The 27,084-nt window shown below is 48.2% G+C and overlaps 2 protein-coding genes across 9 annotated transcripts in view; one reads left to right on the forward strand and one right to left on the reverse strand.

The window, feature by feature from the left end:
• Window positions 1-38: 38 nt before the first annotated feature.
• emc6 (ER membrane protein complex subunit 6) lies at window positions 39-11,651 on the forward strand. Of its 3 annotated transcripts, none has more exons than XR_004416079.1 (2): window positions 39-386; window positions 6,718-6,765. XR_004416079.1 is itself a non-coding variant. In XM_033045837.1 (2 exons), exon 2 carries the CDS (start codon window positions 9,024-9,026, stop codon window positions 9,354-9,356), a length of 333 nt encoding a protein of 110 aa, XP_032901728.1. In that variant the 5' UTR covers window positions 47-386; window positions 9,008-9,023; the 3' UTR covers window positions 9,357-11,651. The 3 variants fall into 3 exon arrangements, 2 of the variants coding, with proteins under 2 accessions (XP_032901728.1, XP_032901729.1); XM_033045837.1 differs by lacking the exon at window positions 6,718-6,765 and adding an exon at window positions 9,008-11,651 and having other exon boundaries at window positions 47-386; XM_033045838.1 differs by lacking the exons at window positions 39-386; window positions 6,718-6,765 and adding exons at window positions 6,817-6,888; window positions 9,008-11,651.
• The window catches only part of kiaa0100 (KIAA0100 ortholog), a 74,818-nt gene continuing 59,369 nt past the window's right edge, over window positions 11,636-27,084 (reverse strand). For all 6 annotated transcript variants that reach the window (XM_033045832.1, XM_033045831.1, XM_033045833.1 and 3 more), the window contains 10 exons: window positions 26,316-26,471; window positions 24,748-24,869; window positions 22,906-23,086; window positions 21,819-21,905; window positions 20,592-20,702; window positions 19,215-19,353; window positions 17,573-17,703; window positions 16,081-16,182; window positions 14,526-14,660; window positions 11,636-13,519 (listed from right to left, as the gene is read on the reverse strand). In XM_033045832.1, the coding sequence (XP_032901723.1) occupies window positions 13,328-13,519; window positions 14,526-14,660; window positions 16,081-16,182; window positions 17,573-17,703; window positions 19,215-19,353; window positions 20,592-20,702; window positions 21,819-21,905; window positions 22,906-23,086; window positions 24,748-24,869; window positions 26,316-26,471 (1,356 nt within the window). In that variant the 3' untranslated portion in view covers window positions 11,636-13,327. The remainder of the gene's footprint in view (window positions 13,520-14,525; window positions 14,661-16,080; window positions 16,183-17,572; window positions 17,704-19,214; window positions 19,354-20,591; window positions 20,703-21,818; window positions 21,906-22,905; window positions 23,087-24,747; window positions 24,870-26,315; window positions 26,472-27,084) is intronic.

A 27,084-nucleotide genomic window follows, 5' to 3' on the forward strand; every position in this document is an offset into this window, starting at 1 on the left:
TGATGCACCGTCAGGGGCGGGGCTAGTTGTGAGGCAGTGTCGGAGCGGCCATCAGGCGCGTGAGTTTTTACGTCATGCCCGAGTGCACGACGGTCTGAGAGCGCGCAGGGCCGAGGCTTCTCTGTCCATCAAATAATATGTGAATTTTTCTAATCTGCCGGCCAGATTTCGCGTCGGTACCGCCACAGAAACGGATTTTCATTCCAACTCTGGCCGTGTGATTTGTGGAAGGTTTGAAGGTGAAGGTGTCTGGGGGTGACGGGTTAGGGGGCGGGGCGTAGCGGCGGCGACGGGCTGACTGGAGTCTGTTGGCCGCAGATCGGGATCCAAGCTCTGCTCTGCTCGCAGTCATCGCGCGTCGAAAGAAAAATCTTGGTTACGAGCCGGTAAGTGGTGGTCTGCGCTTTCGGTAATTTAGGGCCAGTTCAGGAGAGCGCCGCGGCTGAGAGCGCGGGCGAAGAGGGCCGCGCCGGGGCGGCCCGGCGATGGATCGGTCTCCTGTGTGTGCGAGGACCCCGCGGTCGTGTGGTCATCCTGGCCGCCATGGGGGCGCTGCGGTCGGATGACCGCCGGCAACAGTCAATGTGACGCCGTCCCCGGACCACGTTCTGTAACCCCGGAAGTGGGGCAGTCGGCCCTCTTTGGTCGGCCCCGTGCTTGGACATTGGACAGGAGCTCTGACCAAGGCAGCCAGAACTTGCAGAAACATAGAGAATAGATGCAGGAGTAGGCCATTCGTCCCTTCGAGCCAACAACACCATGCAATATGATCATGGCTGATCGTCCAAAATCAGTACCCTGTTCCTGCTTTCTCCCCATATCCCTTGATTGCGTTAGCCCTAAGAGCTGTATCTAACTCTCTCTTGAAACCATCCAGTGAATTGGCCTCCACTGCCTTCCGTGGCAGAGAATTCCACAGATTCACAACTCTCTGGGTGAAAACGTTTCTCCTAATCTCAGTCCTAAATGGCCTACCCCTTATTCTTAAACTCACCCCGGGCTCTGGACTCCCGCAACATGGGGAACATGCATCTAGCCTGTCCAACCATTTAAGAATGTTAAATGTTTCTATAAGATTCCCTCTCATCCTTCTAAATTCGAATGAATACAAGCCCAGTCGCCCATTCTTTCCTCATATGTCAGTCCCGCCATCCCAGGAATTAACTTGGTGAACCTACGCTGTACTCCCTCAATAGCAAGAATGTCCTTCCTCAAATCAGGAGACCAAAACTGCACACAATACTCTAGGTGTCTCACCAGGGCCCTGTACAAATGCAGTAGGACCTCCTTGCTCTTAAACTGAAATCCTCTTGCGATGAAGGTCAACATAGCATTAGCTTTCTTCACTACCTGCTGTACCTGCATGCTTACTTTCAGTGACTGATGTACAAGGATCCCCAGGTCTTGTTGAACCTCCCCTTTGCCGCTGCCCCCCCCCCCCCCCCCCGCAAACGCCGTCGGGGAAACAGACCCAACGGGTCTGCACTTGGTCTAGTATACTTATAAAACTCTCATCTTGTCCTCTTCCGGTTCGCGTTGTTTTTACATTTGCTCAAAAACAGTACCCAATACGCTACGATTTTTCGCCATCTTACTCGCCATTCTCCTGTGCTGCAAGTGCAACACGTTTTTTTCCAATCGGTGGAATAGTACAACATTTATGAAGGTTTAAAAATGGAGAAGTGGGTGGGACTCTCTGGTTCTGTGCTGGACTGGTTCAAAACTTACTTGAAAGATCGGGATTATTTTGTTTCCCTTGGTAATTTTGAATCAGAACGTACAAAACTCACATGCGGGGTTCCTCAGGGCTCCATTCTTGGACCCATTTTGTTCAACATTTATATGCTCCCCCTAGCTCAGATCATAGAGCATTTTAACATATCCTACCACACTTATGCCGATGACACACAACTATATATCGCAGTGTCACCACATGACCATAGTCCCCTACACTCACTGAGCCAGTGTGTCAAACATATCAATGAGTGGATGAACCAGAACTTCCTCCAGCTCAATGCAAATAAGACAGAAATTATTGTCTTTGGTCCCAAAAAATCAAGGCTAGAGGTGAGTGCTCAACTCGACTCAATTGCACTGAAAACCACAGACAAAGCCAGAAATCTTGGTGTAGTTATGGACTCGGATTTGAATTTTAACAGCCATATAAAGACCATTACCAGATCTGCCTATTACCATCTAAAAAATATAGCAAGAATCAAGGGATTTCTGTCCAAAGACGACACTGAAAAACTTGTTCATGCATATATTTTTAGTAGGTTAGATTATTGTAATGGCATCTTTACAGGTCTCAATAAAAAATCAATTAAACAACTGCAGCTTATCCAAAATGCCGCTGCCAGAGTCTTGATCAACACCAAGAAAATGGACCACATTACACCTGTCCTTAAATCTTTGCACTGGCTCCCTGTGTGTAAGAGGATAGATTTTAAAATTCTGTTACTGACCTACAAGGCACTGAATGGTCTTGGTCCAAAATACATCTCTGACCTACTTGTTGTATATGAGGCGCCTAGACTCCTCAGGTCTTCAGGGACAGGTTTACTCTGTGTTCCCAGGGTCAGAACTAAAAAGGCTGAAGCAGCATTCGGTTTTTATGCTCCACACCTGTGGAACAAGCTCCCTGAACACCTGAGGTGTGCACAAACTAAGCGCATTTAAATCAGGCCTAAAAACACTGTTGTTTACTATAGCTTTTCCATAACCCGACATGCAGGTAATCTTAACCGTCTAATTTTAACCCTTTTATGTGCTTTTTAAAATCGTTTTATTGTTTCATTGACGTTGTTTTATTATTCATACATTTGTCGTACATTGCTTATTTTGCAATTTTTAATTATTGACTATTTTATTTTTTCTTTCCTGTAAAGCACCTTGAATTGCAATTTGCACGAATGGTGCTATACAAATAAATTTGCCTTGCCTAAATAAATTTGCCTTAAAAAAAACGCCCCTTCTGGCACCCGCTGTCAATCACCAGCGGCGAGGAGAATAAAGCTGAGTGTGTTGAGAGAGTGCGGAGTGAGCAGTGTGCAAGCTGCTTCTGTGGCGACAAGCCGGTAGCCGCTGAGTGAAGCCAGAGCTGGATCGGGAGCCGCTGAGTGAGGCCGAAAGCTGATGGTTCAGGGTGAGCAGAGTGAGGGGTGAGCAGAGTGCGAGCTGCGTCTGCGGCGACCACAACCCCGCCCCTGCCCACACACCCCTCCCTCTCCCCCCCCCCCCCCCCCATCTCCCCCACGCCCCCCTCCTCCCCTACCCGGCACCCCACTAGTCACTGCCTGCCATTCTGAAAAGGACCCGATAATTCCTACTCTTTTTGCTTCCTGTCTGCCAGCCAGTTCTCTATCCATGTCAATACCCTACCCCCAATACCATGTGCTCTAATTTTGCACACCAATCTCTTTAGTTGTGGCTGTAGTCCAGTCCTTCACAAGGGCCAGACTCCCCACCGTTGACTGGATATGTTTAGATATCAATGGATATTTGTATGGCAGAGATAGATACTTTCTTGATTAGTAAGGGTGTCAGGGGTTATGTGGAGAAGGCAGGAGAATAGGAGTGATAAGGAAAGATAGATCAGCCATGATTGAATGGCGGAGTAGACGTGATGGCCTAATTCTGCTCCTATAATTTATGAACTCCATCTACACTTCATGCTACCTCTGGAAAGCAGCCAACATAATCAAATATTTGTCCCACTCCGGTCATTCCTTCTTCTCACTCGCGTCTGGCAGAAGAGACATTAAATTGTCGATGCAGCCCAGACCATCACACAAACCAACCTATTGACTCAATTGATACCTCGTGCTACCTCGGCAAGGTCAGCAGCATAATCAAGGATGAGTCGCACCCTGGCCACTCCCCTTCTCCCCTCACCCATCAGGCAAAAAGTATAGAAGTGTGAAAACGCACACCTCCAGATTCAGGGACAGTTTCGTCCCAGCTATTATCAGGCAACTAAATCATCCTACCACAACGAGAGAGCAGTGCTGAACTACTATCTACCTCATTAGTGACTCTCGGACTATCCTTGATCGGACTTTGCTGGCTTTACTTTACCTTACACTAAATGCTATTCCCTTATCATATATCTATGGCTGGATTGTAATCATGCATTATCTTTCTGCTGACTGGATAGCATGCAACAAAAGCTTTTCACTGTACCACAGTAAATGTGATAATAAACTAAACTGAAAGTGTGCATCACCAGACTCAGGAACAGCTTTTTCTCCTCTTATCAGGCTTCTGAAAGGTCCATCCTTAAGTTAGGGCACTGTCTGAGTCACCTCTACCCCACTGTAGACATTGGACACTGTTTCTGGCCCGGATGTGCTGCAATACTGAGAACTATATTCTGCACTATCTTCCCCTTTGCTCTATTCAGTGCCGTTGAGTTTGGTTTGATTGTATCGATGTATTATTAATGGATTGGATAGCATGCAAAAGAAAGCTTTTCACTCTACCTCGGGACACATAATGAACCAAAATCTTACTTGAGAATCTTATATCAAGCCTCCCCTCAACCTCTAACGTTCCAAAGAAAACATTCCAAGTTTGTGCATCAGTCTGACCCGAAAATTAATTTCCCTCCACAGATGTTGCCAGACCCTCCTAGTTCCTCCAGCACTTATAGTGTTTTGCTCAAGTTTGTCCAGCCTCGCCTTATAGCTAAAACATTCTAATCCAAGCAGCATTCAGGTAAACTCTCCCCCAAAGGCTCCATATTCTTTTTGGTAAAGAGTCACCCTGTACTGCACACAATACCCTACATTTCTACCTGTCAGCACCATCATCCGTGACAGGTGCAGCACTGATGTTAGACAACCGGGTCACTCGTTACTCAGCAGTGGGAGAGAATCCGATCAGTTCGTTGGAGTTAAGAAGCAGCAGAGGATGTAAAACATCGGCTATTCATAGAATTCTAAATGATGGCAGTGAAGAAGGAATGTTATAAATAATAATAATAATAACTTTATTTATAGAGCACTTTAAAAACAACCACTGTTGCAACAAAGTGCTGTACATGACTAATCATGGACAAAAAATTATTACACGACAATAAAAGCATTAAAAGAGTTGCATGCTATGAGAGTAAAAACAATAAAAAAAATAATTAAAAAAAACAAAACAAACAAAAAAAAACAAAACATTAGAAACACTAAAACAGGAGCAAAGTCTCATGCAGGGTCAAAAGCCAAGGAATAGAAATGGGTTTTAAGATTGGTTTTGAAGATGGACAGTAAGGGGGCCTGTCTGATGTGCAACGGCAGAGTGTTCCATAATGCAGGAGCAGCAACAGAGAAGGCTCTATCCCCTCTGAGCTTCCGCTTAGACCTCGGTACCTCCAGGAGCAGCTGATCAGCTGACCTGAGGCACCGGGCAGGAGCATAGGGATGAAGCAGCTCAGAGAGGTAAGGCGGGGCGAGGCCATTTAAAGATTTAAAAACAAATAAAAGAGTCTTAAAATGAACTCGAAAGTACACCGGGAGCCAGTGGAGGGAGGCCAGAATTGGCGTTATGTGCTCCTTCTTTCGAGTTCCAGTTAAAAGGCGAGCAGCAGCATTTTGAACCAACTGGAGACGAGCCAGGGAAGATCGAGCAACTCCAAAATAGAGTGCGTTACAGTAATCCAGCCTAGACGTGATAAAGGCATGGATTACTGTTTCAAAATGCTGCCGCTCAAGAATGGGCTTCACCTTTGCCAGCTGCCTTAAATGAAAGAAGCTGGACTTTACTACCGCGCCTATTTGATGATCTAATTTAAAATCACAGTCCATCTTAAAACCCAGGTTCAAAACTGTTGGCTTCACATACCGTGCCAGGGGACCCAAGTCAACAGGGGGAGGTTCACGGCAGCCATTGGGACCAAACAATATCACCTCTGTCTTTTCATTAAATCCTAGAAAGTTTAGGGCCATCCAGGATTTAATGTCATCAAGACATAACAGAAGTGATTTGACAGAGAATACATCTTCCTTCCTCAGCGGCATATATAGTTGGCTATCATCAGCATAACAATGAAAAGAGATGCCATGCTTTCTAAAAATGGAACCCAGAGGAGATTAAGCATGCATATAGGGTTAAAGGAGTAACCATGATGGACATTGTATATAGACTGGACAAATCAAAATAGTGCACACAGTGTAAGGAAGAATTTCTGGATGAGTTTCTTCTGTGTGGGTGACAAGCCTCGAATTCACCAAGAACGAGTGAAATAGAAGCTCAATCCCGACTCGAAACATCACCCATTCCTTCCCTCAAGAGATGCTGCCTGTCCCGCTGAGTTACTCCAGCATTTTGTGTCCATCTTCAGCTCAATCATTGAGTTTGTTCAGAACTCTGGTCGATAGATTTGGGATATTAAACAAAGCAAGAAACTGCGGCTGTTACAATACTTAACTCTGCACCTTGGTGATTGCCAGTCACCCCCCCCCCCGAACACTCCTTCCCCCAGAAAAATGCACTATTACTACTGTATGTACGTATATATATTTTATTGCTCATTATTCTATGTTCGCTCTTCTGGGTGAGATGCTAACTGCATTTTGTTGTCTCTGTACTGTACACTGCACAATGACAATAAATATTGAATCTGAATCTGAGGAATGGGCAAGATGATGGATCCAAGTTGAAAATGTTGCATACAACACAGGCATGGAGATTGGGTGATTTACAATATCTCGTGATGTGAACCTGCAGCCCGTGTTTTAACTTGGACAGTACCTATCGGCCTGGATGCTGCCTCCGGGTCTCTCAGAACTCCAGTGTTAGATTCTTCTCCTTGTGTCCAAATCCTTCCATGACTGTCCCTCCTGATCTCTAACCTGTTGATCACCCGTTTATCAAGCTTATGTAAGCTTATCAAATCATGTAAGTACTTACCTCAGTCTTGAAAAACATTCCAAAACTCTGATACCACTGAAGAGAGGTTCACTATCCTGAGAGAAGAGAATGACCTATTTTCAAAGAATGTCCCTGAGCTCCATATTTCCCAGAAGAGGAAAGATCCAAACTGCTCAAATGTTGTATATACCCATTAGGACTCTAAACTCCAGTGGGTACAAGCCTAGCCTGCCCCACCTTTCCCATGAGACACCAGTTGTAGCATCTTACCAACCAGAAAATAGACCCACTATTTGTTACCTCCTGCACTGTGAGCATTTACAGTGCCCTCCATAATGTTTGGGACAAAGACCCATCATTTATTTATTTGCATCTGTACTCCACAATTTGAGATGTACTAGAAAAAAAAAATCACACGTGTTTTAAGTGCTCATTGTGAGATTTTATTAAAGGTGATTTTTATGCATTTTGGTTTCACCATGTAGAAATGACAACTGTGTTTATACATATTCCCCCCATTTCAGAGCAAAATGTTTGGGACACATGGCTTCATGGACGTTTGTAATTGCTCAGTTGTGTTTAATTGCCTCCTTAATGCAGGTATAAGAGAGCTCTCAGCACCTAGTCTTTCCTCCAGTCTTTCCATCACCTTTGGAAACTTTTATTGCTGTTTATCAACACGAGGACCAAAGTTGTGTCAATGAAAGTCAAAGAAGCCTTTATGAAACTGAGAAACAAGAATAAAACTGTTAAGAGACATCAGCCAAACGTTAGGCTTACCAAAATCAACTGTTTGGAACATCATTAAGAAGAAAGAGAGCACTTGGTGAGCTTACTAATCGCAAAGGGACAGGCAGGCCAAAGAAGACCTCCACAGCTGATGACAGAAGAATTCTCTCTGTAATAAAGAACAATCCCCAAACACCTGTCCGACAGATCAGAAACACACTTCAGAACTCAGGTGTGGATTTGTCAATGACCACTGTCTGCAGAAGACTTCACAAAGAGAAATACAGAGGCTATTCTGCAAAATGCAAACCACTGGTTCGCCACAAAATAGGATGGCCAGGTAACAGTTTGCCAAGAAGTGCTTAAAAAACCCAACAATAGTTCTGGAAAAAGATTTTGTGGACAGATGAGACAAAGATGAACTTATATCAGAGTGACGGCAAGAGCAAGGTATGGAGGAGATAAGGAACTGCCCAAGATCCAAAACATACCACCTCATCTGTGAAACACAGTGCAGTGGTGGGGGTGTTATGGCCTTGGCATGTATGACTGCTGAAGGTACTGGCTCACTTATCTTCATTGATGATACAACTGCTGATGGTAGTAGCATAATGAATTCTAAAGTGTATAAACACATCCTATCTGCTCAAAACTCATTGGCCGGCGGTCCATTCCACAGCAAGCCAATGATCCCAAACATACTGCTAAAGCAACAAAGCAGTTTTTCAAAGCTAAAAAATGGTCAATTCTTGATTGGCCATGTCAATCACCTGATCTGAACCCAATTGAGCATGCCTTTTATATGCTGAAGAGAAAACTGAAGGACACTAGCCCCCAAAACAAGCATAAGCTAAAGATGGCTGCAATACAGGCCTGGCAGAGCATCACCAGAGAAGACACCCAGCAACTGGTGATGTCCATGAATCGCAGACTTCAAGCAGTCATTGCATGCAAAGGACATGCAACAAAATACTAAACATGACTACTTTCATTTACATGACACTGCTGTCCCAAACATTATGGTGTCCTGAAATGGGGAGAATATGTATAAACACTGCTGTAATTTCTACATGGTGAACCCAAAATGTATAAGAATGGCCCTTATTAAAATCTGACAATGTGCACTTTAACCACATGTGATTTTTTTTTTTCTATTACAAATCTAAAATTTTGGAGTAGAGATGCAAATAAATAAATGATGGGTCTTTGGCCCAAACATTATGCAGGGCACTGTACTTAGCATAATAACCTTTGATACAGCCTTTCCTTCCTTAAAACTGGCTGCTTCAACTGAATCTTTTATCCTGTTCCTACCCTAGTGTGTTTTTATTGGCACTGCTGGGACGTTTTGCTGTGTTAACCATGCTCTTTGTCTCATCACTCATGCCTTTCGTTCCTTTGTGTTCTTCTCCCACAGAGTTCCCAAGTTTCTGATGGCGTCCGTGGGATTAAAGCGGGATGGGCCGCAGTTTATCAGTGAGCTGGCAGTTCGTGGTAACGCTGCCATCCTGGACTATTGCCGCACGTCCGTGTCTGCTCTGTCGGGAGCCACAGCTGGGATCCTGGGTCTGACCGCACTGATGGGTTTTGTCTTTTACTTTGTTGCTTCCTTCCTGCTCTCCGTGCTGCTGTTCGTGAAAGCTGGCCGGCACTGGAGCAAGTACTTCAAATCACGCCGCCCCCTCTTCACCGGGGGCCTGGTGGGCGGCCTCTTCACCTACATCCTCTTCTGGACCTTCCTGTACGGCATGGTGCACGTATACTGAGGGTGGACGGGGAGGGAAGGCTCCCCTTCGCTGGCACCTGGGACTCGTTCACTCGCCTTCACCAATCTCTCAGTTTAAACACATCACCAGCTTCATCGAGACACTAACGGATTTGCACCAAGTTCCACTTTAGGTTTCTGTTAAGTCTTTGCATGGTTTTCATTAGTATGTTTTAATGATCATTTCTGACCCAGGGCAAACCTGGAAAAGTGACCAAGGAATTTGAGGATTTATCAGCCGGGCTGTTGGGGACTTGTTCCTCTGTCGTCCTCCCTCCCCAATGTGAGAAGGCGTGTCAGGAATGATCAATCCTTTTACTGTTACTGTGAAAGATATTTGTAATCCATAGCAGGGAGTTCTCCCCCGGCTACCCCCTCCCCATTCTGCCACCATTTGCTGTTTAAAAAATCAGGCAGGCAGTAACTTGAAGCAAAACTCTGCAAGCCTCTGTTAGCAGTTTCTGCTTTTGGGGCTCTGATGCAAGTGGGGGTCACCCATCTGCAGCGTCTCAGCTTCAAGGTCCTGTGTGAATGCGTAGCACCCTTTCCAGCATTGAGGTGAATGGTGGGGATTTGCACCTCGACGTTCAGGCACTGAGGGTCCCCCTTTGTGTGTTCAGCTGACAGGATCTTACAGGGAGATCAGTGCAGTGCTCCTGTGGAAACAAGTTAATCGATGGAAAGGCAGTTTTACTGAGGGAGTGTTGTGGAGACTTGTGATACGACACTTGGATTCGCTGATTGAGAGTTGGGAAGATGATGACAATGCCAGAGAGGTGGGGGGAGGAAAACTTGGCTTCAGTTTCAGTCACAGCACATTTTAGAATTTGAGAATCAAGAATTTCCCATTAAATAAGTTTGTCACTACTGATGGTAACTGGTTCATCTTTAACAAGGCAGCTGATTTGTGGGAACCAGTGGATGCTTGAATTTGTAAATAACATTGTCTTAATTTGCGTTTGCAGGCTGGGAGCCTGTCATAAGAATAAACGATCATTCACCTTATTTAGTTATGATTTTTTTTAAAATCTAGCTTAAACACCTGGTGTGGTGGGTTTTGGGGAGAATCTACAGAGTCTTGGTTGTTCACCAGTTCAGTCTTTCACTGAACACTCACTATTATCCCTAGTGTGGGGGGATGCCTGGACAGACCACACACCTCCGCTGTCACTGGCTGCCAGCATTTATTATCTGTCCCCAATTGCCCCTCCCCTGTAGAGCAAGTAAACCAATGATGCAGGAGGCCATTCAGCCCATTGAGTTCATGCCAGTTCCCAGGGAAGCACTCTCATTAATCCATCCTCTGTACCCCGGCAACCTATTGAAAGTTACCATCACCTCGCCATTAGAGTGAAGCTGGCCAGTGATTCTGGAGTGGCCGGACTGGGAGAGAGTTCCGTTAAGGACCCTCTCCCATGAAGGACGATGAGCCAATGGGCTTTTATGGCTGAGGAGGTGGGTTTACTCATGCCTGTGGATTTGTGGGTGAGATCTGTTTGTTTGAAGGGGTGGTTTGGAGCTCCAACCTGCAAACAGCCACCATGGTACGGACACACTGTAACTTAAAAAGTTGCTGTTTTAAAATATCCTATTTATTTTTGATGGCAGCAGCTGTTTATCAGCTAGTTTTGAACAACATTGTTTTGAGATACAGAATTTTGGCACAAGAGTTCATGTCTTTGCTTGTTGTCTTGTTCCTGCACGGTGCAAGAGTAAAAAAACAGGCCGTGTATGTAAAATTCAACAGCTTCAGTACAGTACAAACTCTGATAAAGGCCCTGACTACCTGTGGTGAATAAAACCATCTTTTATGCTGTTTCAACGATTTGTAGGGGAAAACCAATCTTGCGACAATAATGCAGACAACACATTCGGCCCACACCAGCTCCCACTGGCAATGCCATCACTTTCCCTTTCTTCTGTTTTGCCCCACAAATTAATCTCTCTACCATACCTCTCTATTCTAATGCCGCCCACGTACACAAGGGATAATTTATACTGCGATGTGGGAGGAAACTGGAGACACACTGTCACAGGGAGAATGTGCAAACTTCACAGACAGTGCCGAAGGTCAGGATCAAACACTGGAACTGTGTGGCAGAAGCACCACTGGACCATATATAGTCCTCATTGACTATTATTTATATATTTTTTAAACTTGTCCATCGCATATCTTGCTTTGCATAACAGACTATACAGGCTATAGGGTAGTGATACATCCTGAGACTGAACGGCACAATGTTTGTTCTGCAAACAAGCAGAAACATTCACAATAAATTGTTACAAAACAACTTTATTCCTTGGTTTCTGTAGTAATTTTTGTATGCACACCCATAATGTTACATGAACCTGTTACAGTGAAACCTGTGACTGACAGCAGCACCTGCATTAAAAAAAATCGATTCTTTAAAAGCAACACATTGATTACATCAAAGATAGCTTGAGATAACTTTGTGCTCATCAGGGGCCGTCCCGCCACGGGCAACGGTCTGTGTTTAGGAAGAGTCCTGACTCGAGCTGTGGCAGTGTGTTAGAAGAACAGGCAGGGAGAAACGGCCCGGAGACCAGAGTGTGCTCGCACTGTGAAGCCCAGGTCAGATTCCTACAAGCAGGAGGACGGCACCTTCACCAAGCCAACCGGGAGGGTGTGGGATTGGGGGTGCGTTGGCCCTCATTTACAGTCTCCACATTTATGGTGGACAAGACTATAAAGAGAGGGAATTAAATATGTTTAAACCCTATTTCCTCCTAATAAAAATTAAAGCAAAATCTGCCTCCAATATTAAAAAAAAGACTCAGATGTTTCCCCACAAGGTTTAAAGAAGAAACACTAAATAAATGGACACCCAGTGACTGGTTGCTATCCTGGATTTGTCTCTGGGGATTTAGAGAGGGTGGGAGTTGAAGGAGTTGGTTTTCTTCTAATACTGGATATGTCCAAGGTTCCATCGATGTAAGTGGTGTTGACTGAAGGTGTGTGACAGATGCCCATGGGATGGCCGGGGGAAAAGGTGCTCACTCGTAAACCAGCAAACAAACCAAGGTTTTGTAGGAACTCAGCGGGGTAGGCAGGACCTATACAAGGAAATAGACACAAGGGTCCCGACCCGAAACATTGTCTGTCCCCTTCACAGATGCTGCCTGACCCACTGGTTCCTCCAATATTTTTGTTTTTTAGCATCAGATTCCAGCATCCGCGGTCTTTTGTGTCTCCACTTGTAAACCGAGTGCGGTTGCCTCAGGACCATCCAAGCACACAGGACCAACACCAAGATGGATCCTCGGGGAGCATCCTTGAATGGGGAGCGTCAGAGACCATCCATGAACAGAAACCAACACAAACCTTGGAGCAATCACTCCAGAATAAAGACCGACATCACCATGCGTTACTCGGGAAGCGTTCATAAATAGGAACTAGCACAAGAAAAATGGGATCACCCAGGGACATCCTCAGAGAGAGAACAACACCAACCGTATCATCCAGGGACCCTCTGTGACAGGTGTTAGAAGAAAGCACCTGCATACATCAGGGACTAGCCCTGAACAGAGCCCAACACACCACAGGGACCCTGCCACTGACGAGTATTCAAACTCCAGGCTAGATATCTTTCATAAAAATTTGGCTAAAGTTTCCAGAACTTATTTTTGGTAAATGGGGAGCGACTGTACACAAAGACAATTTCTTTTAAAATCACAATTATAGTTCAAAGACAGAAAATATCAGTAAATTACAAATTTTACAGTTACAAAACAGTGCAACTTTGTGTAAATATTAATTACATCACAGTTTACTCTTTAAACGTCTATAATAATTTTCTCTTTACACAATTTTACAACAGTGAAAGTGCCTGGGGTTGCAGCTCAGAGGCTGGTGGGGTAAGAGGGGTGACTGGCTGTGCAACGTCTGACCCACCCTACCTCCTGTGGTGTTGGGAGTGTCCGGACGTGGAGTGTGAGAATCCATCTCCCTCCTCACTTCCGCTTCCCAAACAGCGACTTCTTGCTGGACGACTTGTCTCCGGGAAGCAGCTTGGAGCCGATCAGCAGCCGGGCTTTCTCGTCCTCCTCCTGCTGCTGCAGGTTACCGTCCGTCTTGGGCTCCGCAATACGGCTCCGCGACTCCATGCCCGAGGCCGGCTTCAGCCGCAGCTTCTCCTTTATCACCTGTAGGTGGGACGGGGACCGGTGAGGGGGGGGGGGGGGGGGGAGGGGGGAGAAGCCAAGCATTACAAAGGGAACCTGCTGTACTGAATAATTGACGGACAGGATGTCAGGACACGGACCACTCCGCCCGCAGTGTATGTGCTGGGCAGACATGGATGGTTGTGGTATTTGATCAACTACCCAGTGACAGCCTGCCCCGACTGACATCTAACCCCTCAAATACAGAACAGGCCAGGCAACGAGCTGACAATCTGATGAGAAGATAGAATGGGAAGATGATCTACATGGACACTGCCAACATCTCTCAGCTACATGGACACTGCCAACATCTCTCAGCTATCCCTGGTATTACCGCGGCATGTGGTGACAGTGGTCAATATGCTGACAGGTTTAGATGGGGGAAGACTTTGTGGGGCCTGATTGGAGCACAATCCCCAGCATGGACTGCTCAGCCGAATGGCAGTTCTCTGGTACCATTCTGCCTCAGTTGCAGAGGCCCAGGTTCAATATTGACCGAGGGTGCTGTGTCTGTGGAGTTTGCAAGTTATCCCTGTGACCATGACAGTCTTCCTCCAGAGAGACTTTCAGGTATAACCATATAACAATTACAGCACGGAAACAGGCCACCTCGACCCTTCTAGTCCGTGCCGAACAGGTAGGTTAATTGGCTTCTGCAAATGACATTGAGGGCAGTCCATGACGGGAGTTGAGCTGGTGCTAAACTCAAATCTCCTTGTGTCTTATCTCAGCTAAACCTGGCAGCTGTTAGGAGATCAAAGGGAGCTGTTGTTACCTCACAGGGTATGGGTCAGACGGTGTGCTGTGAAGGCAGACATGGACTAGATGGGCCAAATATCCTTAGTTTGTGAAACCCTGTTTAACCCTGCTGCCATGTAGAACCAGGGTTCCCCAGCACGTCACAGTGCAGTCACTGAACAGGCATGGATTTCGAGAGATTTGAGATGGACGATCCTCCCGGCGGGCAGAGATTGACCCAGATCCACACCTGGGCGAGCAGAGCCTTGCGACTGTCCCTCTTGACGGCCATGGCGAAGTCGAGCCAGGTCCAGGTGTTGTTGTGGTACTCCAGGCAGGGCAGTACCAAGCTGAAGTCCTTCCAGTCCTCGATGTTCTTCTCACCCTGAAATAGACACCAGGTCAGAAACCGGGCAAGGGCCAGAAATCCTGGGAACGGGAATCCACACTGACTGGGCTAGGAATCCCAGAACAACATTTGGATAGGTACATGGATAGGAAATATTTGGGGGGGGATATGGGTCAGGCACAGGCAAATGGGACCAGCATAAATGGGGCATCTTGGTTGGCATGGACGAGTTGGGCTGAAGGGCCTGCTTTCGTGCCCTATGACTCTAAAATTCTAGATAGCGATCTTGTGCAGAATTCCACTCATTCAACCACAAGGAGCCACACCCCTGAACTCCAAGCAATGAATGGAGCAGGCGATTCTGGGGGACGGAATCAATTACATTTTATCCCCCAAAGAAAATCTAAACAACATGGATCCGTGAGGATAAAAGGCCATTCAGCCCATGGCACCTGTACTGGGTGTTCTTGATTGCTATGAAATACTACAGATAAATTCATTTACAAGGCAGGAGGAGGCCACTCAGCCCACCTATAACATGCTGACTCGCAGCATGATCAGTCGTTTCAACCCGAAACTTCACCCATTCCTTCTCTCCAGAGATGCTGCCTGTCCCGCTGAGTTACTCCAGCATTTTGTATCTACATTTGATTTAAACCAGCATCTGCAGTTCTCTCCTACACTTGTTGGCTCGCAACAGATCCACACCTCATCATATTTCTCCTCAGCCCAGCACATTAACCCCTCGCCCACTTATTCACAAAGGGAAATTTACATTAATGATACTCCCAGGTTAGTCACAGAGTGAAGCTTCCTCGACACTATCCATCACACACTCCCAGGGTCAGTCAGAGACTTCTGCAGCGAGGAAGAGACTGAGACGTTGCATCCCCTGTTTGAATATCTGAAAGGGCTGCTCCTCAAGGTTTGGCTACATTCTGGTCGGGAAGGAGGAGTGGGGGGGGGGGGGGGGGAAATATCCCTATCGGTCTGCTCCTGGACCTGGCCAAGATGGCCATTCGCCGGTCCAGGCAGCGGGTAGTCGACGGTTGCACTAGGGTTGGCTGCCTGCCCCCTTTCCGGGCCTATGTCCGTGTCCACGGGGACTTTGGAGGCCTTCCGTGAACGCTGGTCGCCGCGGGAGGTCGATGAGTATGACGTTATTTAAAAATTGATGACTGTTGTTTTGTAAAGGCAGTTCTGATCGTGTTACTTTTTTTGTATATTTGTTTTTGTTTTTTGAATAAAAGTAGTTGTATTCAAAAAATAAATTTAAAAAAAGGGTCAGTCAGAGTGAAGCTTCCTCTTCACTATCCCATCACACACTCTCAAGATGTGTCACAGAGTGAAGCTCCCTCCCAGGACAGAGGCAGCGTGGATTTAAAGCTGCCTCGACAATGTTGAATTACGCTTTCAATTCTCAGCTTAATCTGCACGGTGCGAGTTGGTCTTTCACCTTGTAGCTGACGCACAACGGGACCTGAGGAATTTTCACGTAGATGAAAGAGTTGTTCATCGCTGCCCTCTCCTTCATCTTATCGATATCGTCCACTGGATGCTGCAAGTAAAAGAACAGGAAGTTGGACACACGCCCCTGTTGACTGCACAGGACATGAGAACCCGGGGAAACTGCCTTCACCCAGCCGAGAGCCCGCTGTTAGTGTATCCCATTGTGCTGGGCTGTGCCCGGACAAGCCATGCAGCTTCTACCTCTGAAACTGATCTCTGGTGGGTATCAGTGGGGTGGTCTGGGTGTCACTGGGCTGGTGAATTGATTCATCGAGGGAGATACAGGAAACTTTAGATGCCAGGAGCTAGAGCAACAAACAATCTGCTGGAGGAGTTCAGTGGGACGAGCAGCATCAGTGGGGGAGTCCTGATGCATTCGACCCAAAACGCCGACTGTTCCTTCACCCCCACAGATGCTGCCTGACCCACTGAGTTTCTGCAGCAGAATGTGTGTAGAATCAACAAGGGTTTCCTCTCTACTCACCATCACTCCTCCAGATGCCCGGGTACAGTTGGACTTGGATATGAAGGTCTCCTCTGGGAGTTATCCCAATCATCAGTCCCACCCATTCGATTTGCAGCAAGAGTGATCGGAATTCCAGGGAATCAGGTTGCCGGAAATCTTCACCTCCCCCCAGCATCCGGCGAATGGTAAACCAGGCTGGAAATGCATGTGGGAACGCTCAGGGGAAGTCAAGAATACCGCAGCTCGACGTCCTGTTCCACAGCAGGTACTCTGGCAGCTGCTCAGGGCAGTGGTCAGGTTGGAAGGAGAGAGACATGGGGTTAACGTGGGAATCCCATGGGTCAGGACCCAGGCGACCAAGGGCAAGGCACTGGAGCTAAGAACATTAAGAAGGAAAGGATGATCTGGAGGGCAGCACGGATCTCAGAAGCCAAATGGCCAGAGAGGGAGAGAGGGGTGGACCACTGGTAGATTTTGATAGCTCAGTAAAGGTTTAAATCAAGGCAAGTGGGTTCACAGGCTGAACCTCTGGTCCTAGTGCTGACCAGGGGTTGGAGGGAGGCGGCTGTCAGTGGCTTGTCTACCCGGAGTCAGCAGAGCTGGGGAGAGGGAGAGGCTGGGGAAGGGGAGTGGGAAGTGAGGGGCTGGGAGAGGGAGAAGGGAGTGAGGGGCTGGAAGAGGGAGTGAGGGGCTGGGAGGGGGGAGTGTGGGGCTGGGAGGGGGGAGTGTGGGGCTGGGAGGGGGGAGTGTGGGGCTGGGAGGGGGAGTGAGGGGCTGGGAGGGGGGAGTGTGGGGCTGGGAGGGGGGAGTGAGGGGCTGGAGGGGGGAGGGAGGGGCTGGGAGGGGGGAGTGAGGGGCTTGGAGGGGGGAGTGGGGATCTAGGGAGAGGGAGAAGGGAGTGAGGGGTTGGGGAGGGGATGCAGGGAGATTGACATACCTGCAAACTCACTACTCTGAGCTGCAGCTCACCTACCTCTGGAAGCTTCCGGAAGGACCTTCGGACTCCTGAGCTCCTGTTTAATCCTGCTGCGACTCCTTTCCCCGATCCCAGGCTGATTGAGTCCTCGGGAATGTGCTGCCGAGACTTCATTCCGACCTGGATCCCTGTACAGAGAGTCGGATGGTGATGTGTGAAGGCCATGTCAGTGGTCAACAACATGGCTGACCCGCCCCCGCCCCCCCCCCCCCTCGCCTCGAGACGCACTGGGGCGGCACAGTATCACAGCGGCAGATTTGCTGCCTTACAGCTCCAGAGTTGCTGCCTTACAGCTCCAGAGTTGCTGCCTTACAGCTCCAGAGACCCGGGTTCGATATTGACTACAAGTGCTGCATGTATGGAGTTTGTACTTTCTCCCTATGACTGCGTGGGTTTTCACCGGGTGCTCCACTTTTCACCCACACTCCAAAGACATGCAGGTTTGTAGGTTAATTGACTTCTGTAAATTGTCCCCAATGTGTAGGATAGAATTAGTGTATGGGTGTTCGATGGTCGGCGAGGACTCGGTGAGCCAAAGGGCCTGTTTCCATGCTGTATCTCTAAACTAAATTAAATGCACACACATCTCCCACCTCAATTACCAGGCTAAAACCACAATCTCAATCACAAAGAAGGCTCATCAACGCTTCTACTTCCATTGAAGATTAAGGTGATTCAGTAGGTTGACGAAAACTCTATCAAACTTTTACAGTTGTGTGGTAGAGAGCTCACTGACTTGTTGCATCACGGCCAGGTTCGGTAACTCGAACACCCGACAACGAAAGAGATTACAGAGTGGTGGGCATTGCCTGGCCCATCACAGGTATTGACCGCCCCACCATTGAAGGGATCTACAGGAGGCAGTGCCTCAAGAAGGCAGCCAATATCCTCAAAGACCCACACCACCCTGGCCACGCTCTCATCTTGAAGAAGGTACAGGAGGAGTCTGAGAATCGTGACCACTAGATTAATGAACAGCTTCTACTCCTCATCCATTAGACTCCTCTAACTCTGCACAACAGTAAACACTACCTCAGCAACTACAATCTACCATGGACCTTGTTTTGGTTGCACTACTGACTTCAGTTTGCACTATAATTATCTGGTTACTTAGTATTACTGATTGATTGAATCAATTGAAATATACAGCATAGAAACAGTTGCTTTAGCCCAATGAGTCCACTCTGCCCATCAATCATCAGTTCACACTAGTTCTATGATATGCCATGTTTGCATCCACTCCCTACACACTTGTGACAATTTGCATAGGCCGATTAACGTACAAACCGGCACATCTTTGGGATGTGGGTGAAAACCGGAGCACCCAGAGGAAACCCACACAGTCACAGGGAGAATGTGCAAACTCCACTCCAGAGGGCACGATTGAACCCGGGTCTTTGGCGCCGTGAGGCAGCAGGTCTACCATCTGATTACAGATGATTAACTTATTGTATTATTGGTTGTTGTATATTTATTGCGTTAATGTGCTTGTAACGCTGCAGCAAGGATTTAATCGTTTCATTTGTCGTGCATATGACAAATTAGTTCCTTGACCCCCAAATCCAGCAAAGAGACCCCCAGTGGGGGCCACCTCCCACCCTACCCCAGCGCCGCGCCCGTGCCCGCCCGCTGCCTCCACCTGTGGTCACCAGCTTCGACTTGTCCTCCTCGTCCGCGCCCGTCTCTTCCTCCTCCACGTTGCGGCCCGGGAAGAAGAAGCCCATCATCCTCCTGAAGAACTGGTAGGTCAGCTGAATAGTCAGTGGAACGACGTTGACCTGGAGCGGGGGGTGAAAGATCAGTACGGGCCAGCTACCAGCACCCCAGCTTCCTCCCCCGCTGTTACCCAGCTAGATCTTGAAAGATGCCCTGCACTGCCCGTCGTCTGCATTGTGGGAGGCGAGGAAGGGAATGAGGCCAAAGCAGAGGTCTTGAGGATTTAAAAAAAAAATGACAGCCTGCAAAGTCAGTGAAAATGCTGAGAGCACCATGGCTCATTTCAAGCACTGGACCCAAGCAGAAGGAGGCTGGACTACACAGTTACAGGACAGTCTGCTCTCTGTGTTACAAAAACAGGAGCAGAGAGACTGGGAGAAAGAGAAGCCAAAATCTACACACATAACATCGAACAGTACTGAAGATAGACCCAAAATGCTGGAGTAACTCAGCGGGTCAGGCAGTCCAGAGATGCTGCGTGACCCGCTGAGTTACTCCAGCATCTTGTGTAAACCAGCATCTGCACTTCCTTTCTATAACACAGAACAGTACTACACAGGAACAGGCTCTTCAGTCCACAATGTATGAACATGTTGCCAAGCTAAATTAATCTTCTCTACCTGCACATGATCCATATCCATGCATTCTCTGCATATCCACGTGTCTGTGTAAAAAGCTCTTTAATTCCATGATCATATCTGCCTTCACCACCACCCCTGCAATGTGTTCCAGTTACCCAGCACTTGCCCCGATCATCTCCTTTAAACTTTCTTCCTCTATGGTCTCTAGTCTTTGACATTTGCTGCCTTGGAAAAAATGGAGACTGTAGCAGAAGCTCTAGGCTGCTTTCCTTAACACAAGAGCGTGGTTACGCTCTTTAAAATTGTGGATGTTGTTGGGCACAGGAGATATGAAGTGAACATTGCCATCCAGAGGCCCTGTACCCTCTGGAATTCCCTCTCGAGATTCCTGTCCACTTCTCCTTTGAGCCGTTCCTTAAAAAACACTTCTTTAATCAAGCTTTTGGCAATGGCCCTATAGTTTCATCTGCAGCTGCATGATCATGGTTCTCATGAGAAACCTGCCCTCTCCAGGTAACAGTTCAGTAAATACTTCTCTGAGCTGCTGCCAGCCCATGAACATGTGGAGACCAAGAGGAGACGGAGACGGTCTGAGTCGGTGCTGCTGGGGCAGGGGCTCATCAGTTGGGAAATCTCTCCGTGTGTACATCCCCTCTGCAACTCCGGAGGTTTTACAGACGGAGTTAGCACATGGCTGATGTGAACGGCTCCGAGCTTACCTCAAAGTGCTCCTTCACCGAGATCCCTCCCACCGGGGGCCGGACCTTGCTGAAGATCCGGAGGGCGAGCTGGCGGGCAGACTGCGAGGGGTTCTGGGGACGTAGCACCACCTGAGGAAAACACAAGTGAGTCTTAAAGTGCGTCCGGCCCCTGAAATACTAGAATCTATTAGTTAGGAAATGTTAATCGGGCACTTAGAAATTAATAACAGGATTAATTAAGTTAATTCAACATGAACATCTGAAAGGGAAATCATGCTTGACAAATGTGTTTGCATAAGGATGAATTAGTTGACATTACATAGAAAATCAAAGTGCTGAGATCAGGCAACATCAGTGGAGGGAGTGAACGGGTGATGTTTCGGATCGGGACCCTTCCTCGGACTGATTTGAGAAAGGGGGAGAGAGTTAGGGGAGAAGTGGGGGCGGCGGTCGGCTCCACTGAGCTGCCATTGTTCTGAGACATCGAGAACCCATCAGCAACAAAGTTCTATCGTTCTCCGTTCTCGATGGACCCCGTTTTTCTTGGGCACATGGTTGTTTCATAGACCACCATCATCTGCGTGACCACCATCAAAACTGCGAGTCTTTGTTGTGGACCCTCTGTCTAAACCTGGCAGGGTTTAGACCAATGCTTGTTTTCCATTTTAATCAGCACAAACTCAGAAGAATAAGCAATGAAACATGCAAAGTTCTTCGAGAGGACAAAGAACTGCAGATCTTGTGAAAGTGCTGGAGAAACTCCGCAGGTCAGCAGCATCTGTGGAGGGAATGGCCTGGCAAAATCTTGGGTCGGGACCCTTGTTTAGACTGATGGAGTAGTGGGGAAAAATGTCGAAAAGAAAGGTGGTGGTGGGGGAAAGCCTGACAAATGATTTGTGGATATGGGTGAGGGAGGTTTGAATGGTCTCTGAACCGGCCCTGCTGAGTGCCCCTCATGCCCCCTGGACTGTCTCCCTCGGATGATCACGTCGCACAGACACATCTGCACTTTAGTCTGTGAACTGTTTTACTGTTCTTTTTACAATCCATGTTCTCGGGACATCTAAACCACATTTTATTATTTCTTTATGTTATGACATTGGTTGGAAGCTGCATACCAAATCTCGTTGCGCTTATGTGCAATGACAATAAAATATATTATTATTATTATTAAAGGGCGGAATAAGTGACAAAGGCTGGAGGTGAAAAGAAGGCAAAAGTGTACAGACAGGTGGTGGTGCTTACCTTGTAGAGGGAGTTTGGGAGCAGGTTGTTCATGGTGAAGGAGCCCAGCTCCAACAGATGCTCAGCAGTATCGTCTGATTTATTCACCTGTGGGCAGCAAGCAACAATGTTCAGTCACTGGTCTGCAGAACCAAGCCAGGGTCTGAACGACTTTGGTTATGGGGAGAGAACAGGTTGGCATGACTGAAGCAGGCCAAGGGGTCACCTGGTAGAAGTGGATAAGATTAGGAGAGGTATTGATCAGGGGGAACCTTCTTCCCACAGGAGGGGCATTAAAAGCAGTAGGTTTAGGTGAGAGGAAAAGGTTTCAAACGCAATCTGAGGGGTCAGTGTTTGCACAGAGAGTGGTTGAAATCTGGAACACATTCAGATGGTGGTATAATCAGATACAATGATTGCGATTAAGAGGCATTTAGGCAATTGAACAGGCAAGGCATAGAGGGCGTGGTCAAATGTAGGCAAATAAGCCACAGAACATAAAACAGTGCAGCAAAGGAACAGGCCCTTTGGCCCACATTGTCTATGCTGAACATGATGCCAAACTAATCTCCTCTGTCTGCACTTGATCCACCCCCTCCATTCCCTGCATATCCATGTGCCTATCTAAAAGTCTTCAACACCAGTATCATATCTGCCTTCACCGCCACCTCTGGCAGTGCGTTCCAAAGCACCCATCACTCTGTGTTAAAAAAAACTTGCCCCACACATCTCCTTTAAACTTTGCCCCTCTCACCTTAAATGCTATGCCCTCCAGTCTTTGACATTTCCATCCTGGGACAATGGTTCTGACTGTTTCGCCTCCTATGCCTCTCATAATTTTACATACTTCTATCAGGTCTCTCCTCAACCAACATAGATGTGGTGGGCTGAGGGGCCAGTCCGTGTGCTGGCATCACTCCCCAGACAAGCAACACTGAGTCTGACACCAGCCACTACCTTGTGTGTCAGATAATCACCAGTGATAGGGACATGGCAAGTGGATGGGAGAGATCAGGAGAAGGTCAATATGGGAATGACGGCCTGGTCACCTCCGCATTGCCCCACAGTCGCCTCCTGCCGCCCCCCGTCTCCCCACCACCCCCCGTACCTTGCTATACAGGAAACGCTGCAGCTCCAGCTCAGCGATGGCCAGCTGCCCGTCCTCCTCGGTCAGGCGCCAGCGGGCCTGGGCGAAGTAGACCTCGGTGCGCCGCACCACGCTGACGTCCTCCTGCTGCTTGCGAAGCTCCAGCTTGTTGGCCCGCTGCAGCTGGAAGTCCTTGAAACACCTGCAAGGTACAGGGTGAGGCAGGGTCACAGGGCAAAGGCAACACCGCAGCTATCAGGAGGGCAGAGGTCGCAGGGCCGCTGATGTTGGGTTAATGGGAACTTACTGACATGGACCAACATGGCAGATGGATGATCCCTTGTCATGTATCTAAACACTGTCAATGGATTGATTGTAATCATGTATTGTCTTTCTGCTGACTGGTTAGCACGCAACAAAAAGCTTTTCACTGTACCTCGGTGCACTTGACAATAAACTTAACTAAACTGAACTGATGTTCGCTACAACCACTGACTGAGACAGTGATGTGCTTCATGGCACATCAAAACTCCCTTAACTCGCTTTTAAAAAAAGCTCAACACAAATACTTCAACGCAAGGCCAAGGGGGGCGTGCAGCAGAACATTTCAAACTGCAGTTCTGGAAACTGCTAAGTATTTAATTCAAGCAGGACTTAATATGCTGGGAACTTAAACAAGGTAAAGTTATAGAGTCATTAAGGGGCGTGGGGCTGGGGGAGGAGGAGTCAGGATGAGGAGGCAGGGATCAGGTAAGTGCGAAGTCCCAAGAATATAGGGCAGAATCCCAGAAATAGAACCAGATGGTTTGGAAGTAACGGAGGGTTCCTTTGTCCAACAATGGCTGTGAATGCTGCCCAGTGCTTCTATTGTTGAAACTTGTTGCTAAGGGACATTAGGCTGTGATTCTAGGTTGTGCAGAGCAGCAAGATCACAATGAATGGCAGGGCAAGCCCACGGGTCGCAGAGCTAGCTGTCCCTCCATAGAACATTGAAGAGTACAGTGCAGGAACAGGCTCTTCAGCCCACAATGTCCATGTCGAACACAATGCCAGGTTAAACTAATCTCCGCTGCCGACACATGAATCATATCCCTCCATTCCCTGTATATCCATGTGCCTATCTAAAAGCCTCTTAAATGCATCTATTGTATCTGCCTCCACCACCACTCCTGCAGCATGTTCCAGGTATCCACCACTCTCTCTGTATGCCCCTGCATAGCTCCTTTATCCCCTCTCACCTTAAAGCTGTAAGTGGTTTATCTGTGCTCCCATCACAGTGTACGGAGTCTAGCTAGAAAGGGGCATCACAAACTGTAGCAAACAAGACCCCGACTCAAACATCTCACAGTAAAACTGCAGCAATTTCACTATCAAACCTGGGTAAAGATCATCGGGAGTTACGGGATCACTACGGGAGTTAAGATCATCCCGTCAACGGGGGCTCGAGGCCCACGACTGAGGAAGAACTAAGGGAAGGACTTGAACTTTATTTCGCCTTCCATCACAGTGAGGAATGTGTAGGAGTCACTGTGGTGGATGTTCATGTTAAATTATGTTTTTGAAGTGATCTGTTACTTTTAATTGTACGACTGACCTGGCCAATGAAATTCCTCGTATGTTGCAAAACATAGTTGGCGAGTAAAGTGTGATTCTAAATGGATGTTAATCCTATCGCTTACAACAGAGGAGATGGATGCAGGATATTACTCAAGCATTTCCGTTCTGTATATGTAGAACTGCTATGTAAGAGGGAAGCAATGCAGGCATGCAGGAGTAACTGCACTTGGCGAGTAGGAGGAGAGAGAATGTGACAGCACACACTCCTGGCGAGATTGTCGAGTGGGGAAGCAGCTCCTCACTTGCCTGATGAGGATGTTGAGCTCCTCGCTCTTGGCCTGTAGATCGGTCTTCTCTTGGTTCAGGCGGATCTGCAGGTCATGGCTCTGGTTCAGCAACGTGCTGCTCCGACTGTCGTCCTGCAATGACTGGAAGAGAAGAACAATCACCCTCCTGTGTCACGACTCCACACAGAGTCGGCAACAGCACTTCCCTCGGGCTCCAGTGATGGAGCTCGCTCTCGTCATTTCCCACAGGAAGAGTGCATGTTCAAGGCCGTGGGTTCAAGGGCAGATCATTACAGTGCACGGTGGGAGGGGGCACGGGCGGTGAGGAGGGGACAGTGTGGGGATTACACTCAATCCCCACCGGTGTGGTGGGACAGGTTCAAGGTGGGAGGCCCCGGCACATCAGTGGAGTGTCCCGTCTGTCACGTTCCCAAACATGCCATCCAACTTCTCCTTTCACCAGCTGAGCTCATCCAGCTTTATTTAGGATATTTCAATAATCCCCTCTGGCCTCTGCACACCTCCTTGACTCGGTAACGCCCCCTGCCCCCTACACCCCTCCCTCCCTAACCCCCTCCAGCCCCGATCACTATCTCTGTAACCACTGTACCTCCTGCAACCTCCCAATTGCAATAACCCCCTCAAGCCCCTACACCTCTCAATATCTCCGTAACACCCTCAGGCCCCTCCACCCCTCCCTGTCACTTAACCTCCCTCGGGCCATGACACCCCTCACGATCTCTGTAAGCCCCTCCCTACACCCCTGGCTCTTACACCCCTCCCTATATGTAACCCGCTCCAGTCCCTACACCTCCCCTCTGCATTCCCCTCTGTCTCTGTAACACCGGCCTCCCCGCACCTACCTCTATAACCCCTCCAGCCCTCACACCCCTGTGAAATCTCTGTCCTCCAGTTCAGGTGACCTCACCACCAACAGTGTGAATTGTTTCACCCCTGGTCGTTCACCCACCAGTGGTCTGAGCCCCAGGCCCTGACATTTCTCTCCCCTCCAACCCCTCCGTCGGAATGCTCCCTAAACCCAGGCTTATGCCACGTGTCTGCAGACAGTGGGCGAGTGCCTGACACATCGGACGGGAGCTCTGTGCTCTGCTGACTGCACTCACTGCCACTGCAGCAGACTGTGGACAGCTGACCGGACGGAGAAGAAGAGGGTATTACCTTCATTCTCTGGAATTTAGAAGGATGAGAGGAGATCTTATAGAAACATATCACATTCTTTAAGGATTGGACAGGCTAGATGCAGGAAAAATGTTCCCGATGTTGGGGGGAGTCCAGAACCAGGGGTCACAGTTTAAGGATAAGGGGTAGGCCATTTAGGACTGAGGTGAGAAAAAACTTTTTCACCCTGAGTTGTGAATCTGTGGAATTTTCTGCCTCAGAAGGCTGTGGAGACCGATTTACTGGATGTTTTCAAGAGAGAGTTAGATACAGCTCTTAGGGCTAAAGGAATCAAGGGATACGGGGGAAAAGCAGGTAAGGGGTACTGATTTTAGATGATCAACCATGATCATATTGAATGGCGGTGCTGGCTTGAAGGGCCGAATGGACCTATTTTTCTATTTTTACCTTGACGATCAGGTAGATCTGTTTCTCCAGCTGCCGGATCCGGGTGACGTGCATCCTGACGGCGTCCTGCAGGTGCAGTATGCTGTTGCGCTGCTCCTCCGGGTTGCTGGAGATCTCCAGCTGGAACCGGACCCGCTGCTTCCGCTCGCTGTGCTCCTGCAAGCAGAGATAGATGTAACCAGCAGCCGCCCAACACCCAGCCCCGCGTCACCCCTCCACCGTCACCGGCCCTCCCGCACACCCACCCTCACCCAGACAACCAGCACACTCCCACTCACCAGGGGACGGGCGCACATGTGTGGACGCACGCACGCAACTGGGATTGAGAACTATTAAGATTCACCAATGTCTGGGTGACATTTCTTAGCTAGGTCGTGACTGGCCGGCCCCTTATTTAATAACTACTACACTCGGTTCTCATCACCCAGCCAATGAAACGCCACACCAACATCAACTATTTAACAAATTCTGGATACTTCAATGAAATGAATGAAACCAACAACTATGACTCCAGATTTAGTCATTTACTTGAACTTATATTGCCAGCTGACCTGGTGAAGTTCAAGTTAGCTCTCTGGATCAATGACCAGTGGCTGTGATCATAAGTTCATAGTACGGGTGTCAGGGGTTATGGGGAGAAGGCAGGGGTTGAGAGGAATGGATAGATCATCTATGAATGAATGGCGGAATAAACTTGGTGTCTCGGGGGGCTGCGCACGGCGTGTCCCAGGGAGCCGCGCGGACCTGATCCACCCGCCGAGCAACTGCT

Source organism: Amblyraja radiata, chromosome 28 (assembly GCF_010909765.2).
Source record: "Amblyraja radiata isolate CabotCenter1 chromosome 28, sAmbRad1.1.pri, whole genome shotgun sequence".
NCBI lineage: Eukaryota > Metazoa > Chordata > Chondrichthyes > Rajiformes > Rajidae > Amblyraja > Amblyraja radiata.

Bases quoted from the DNA above. Each gene is read 5' to 3' on its own strand.
- emc6 (XM_033045837.1), top strand. From the start codon at position 9,024: ATGGCGTCCGTGGGATTAAAGCGGGATGGGCCGCAGTTTATCAGTGAG.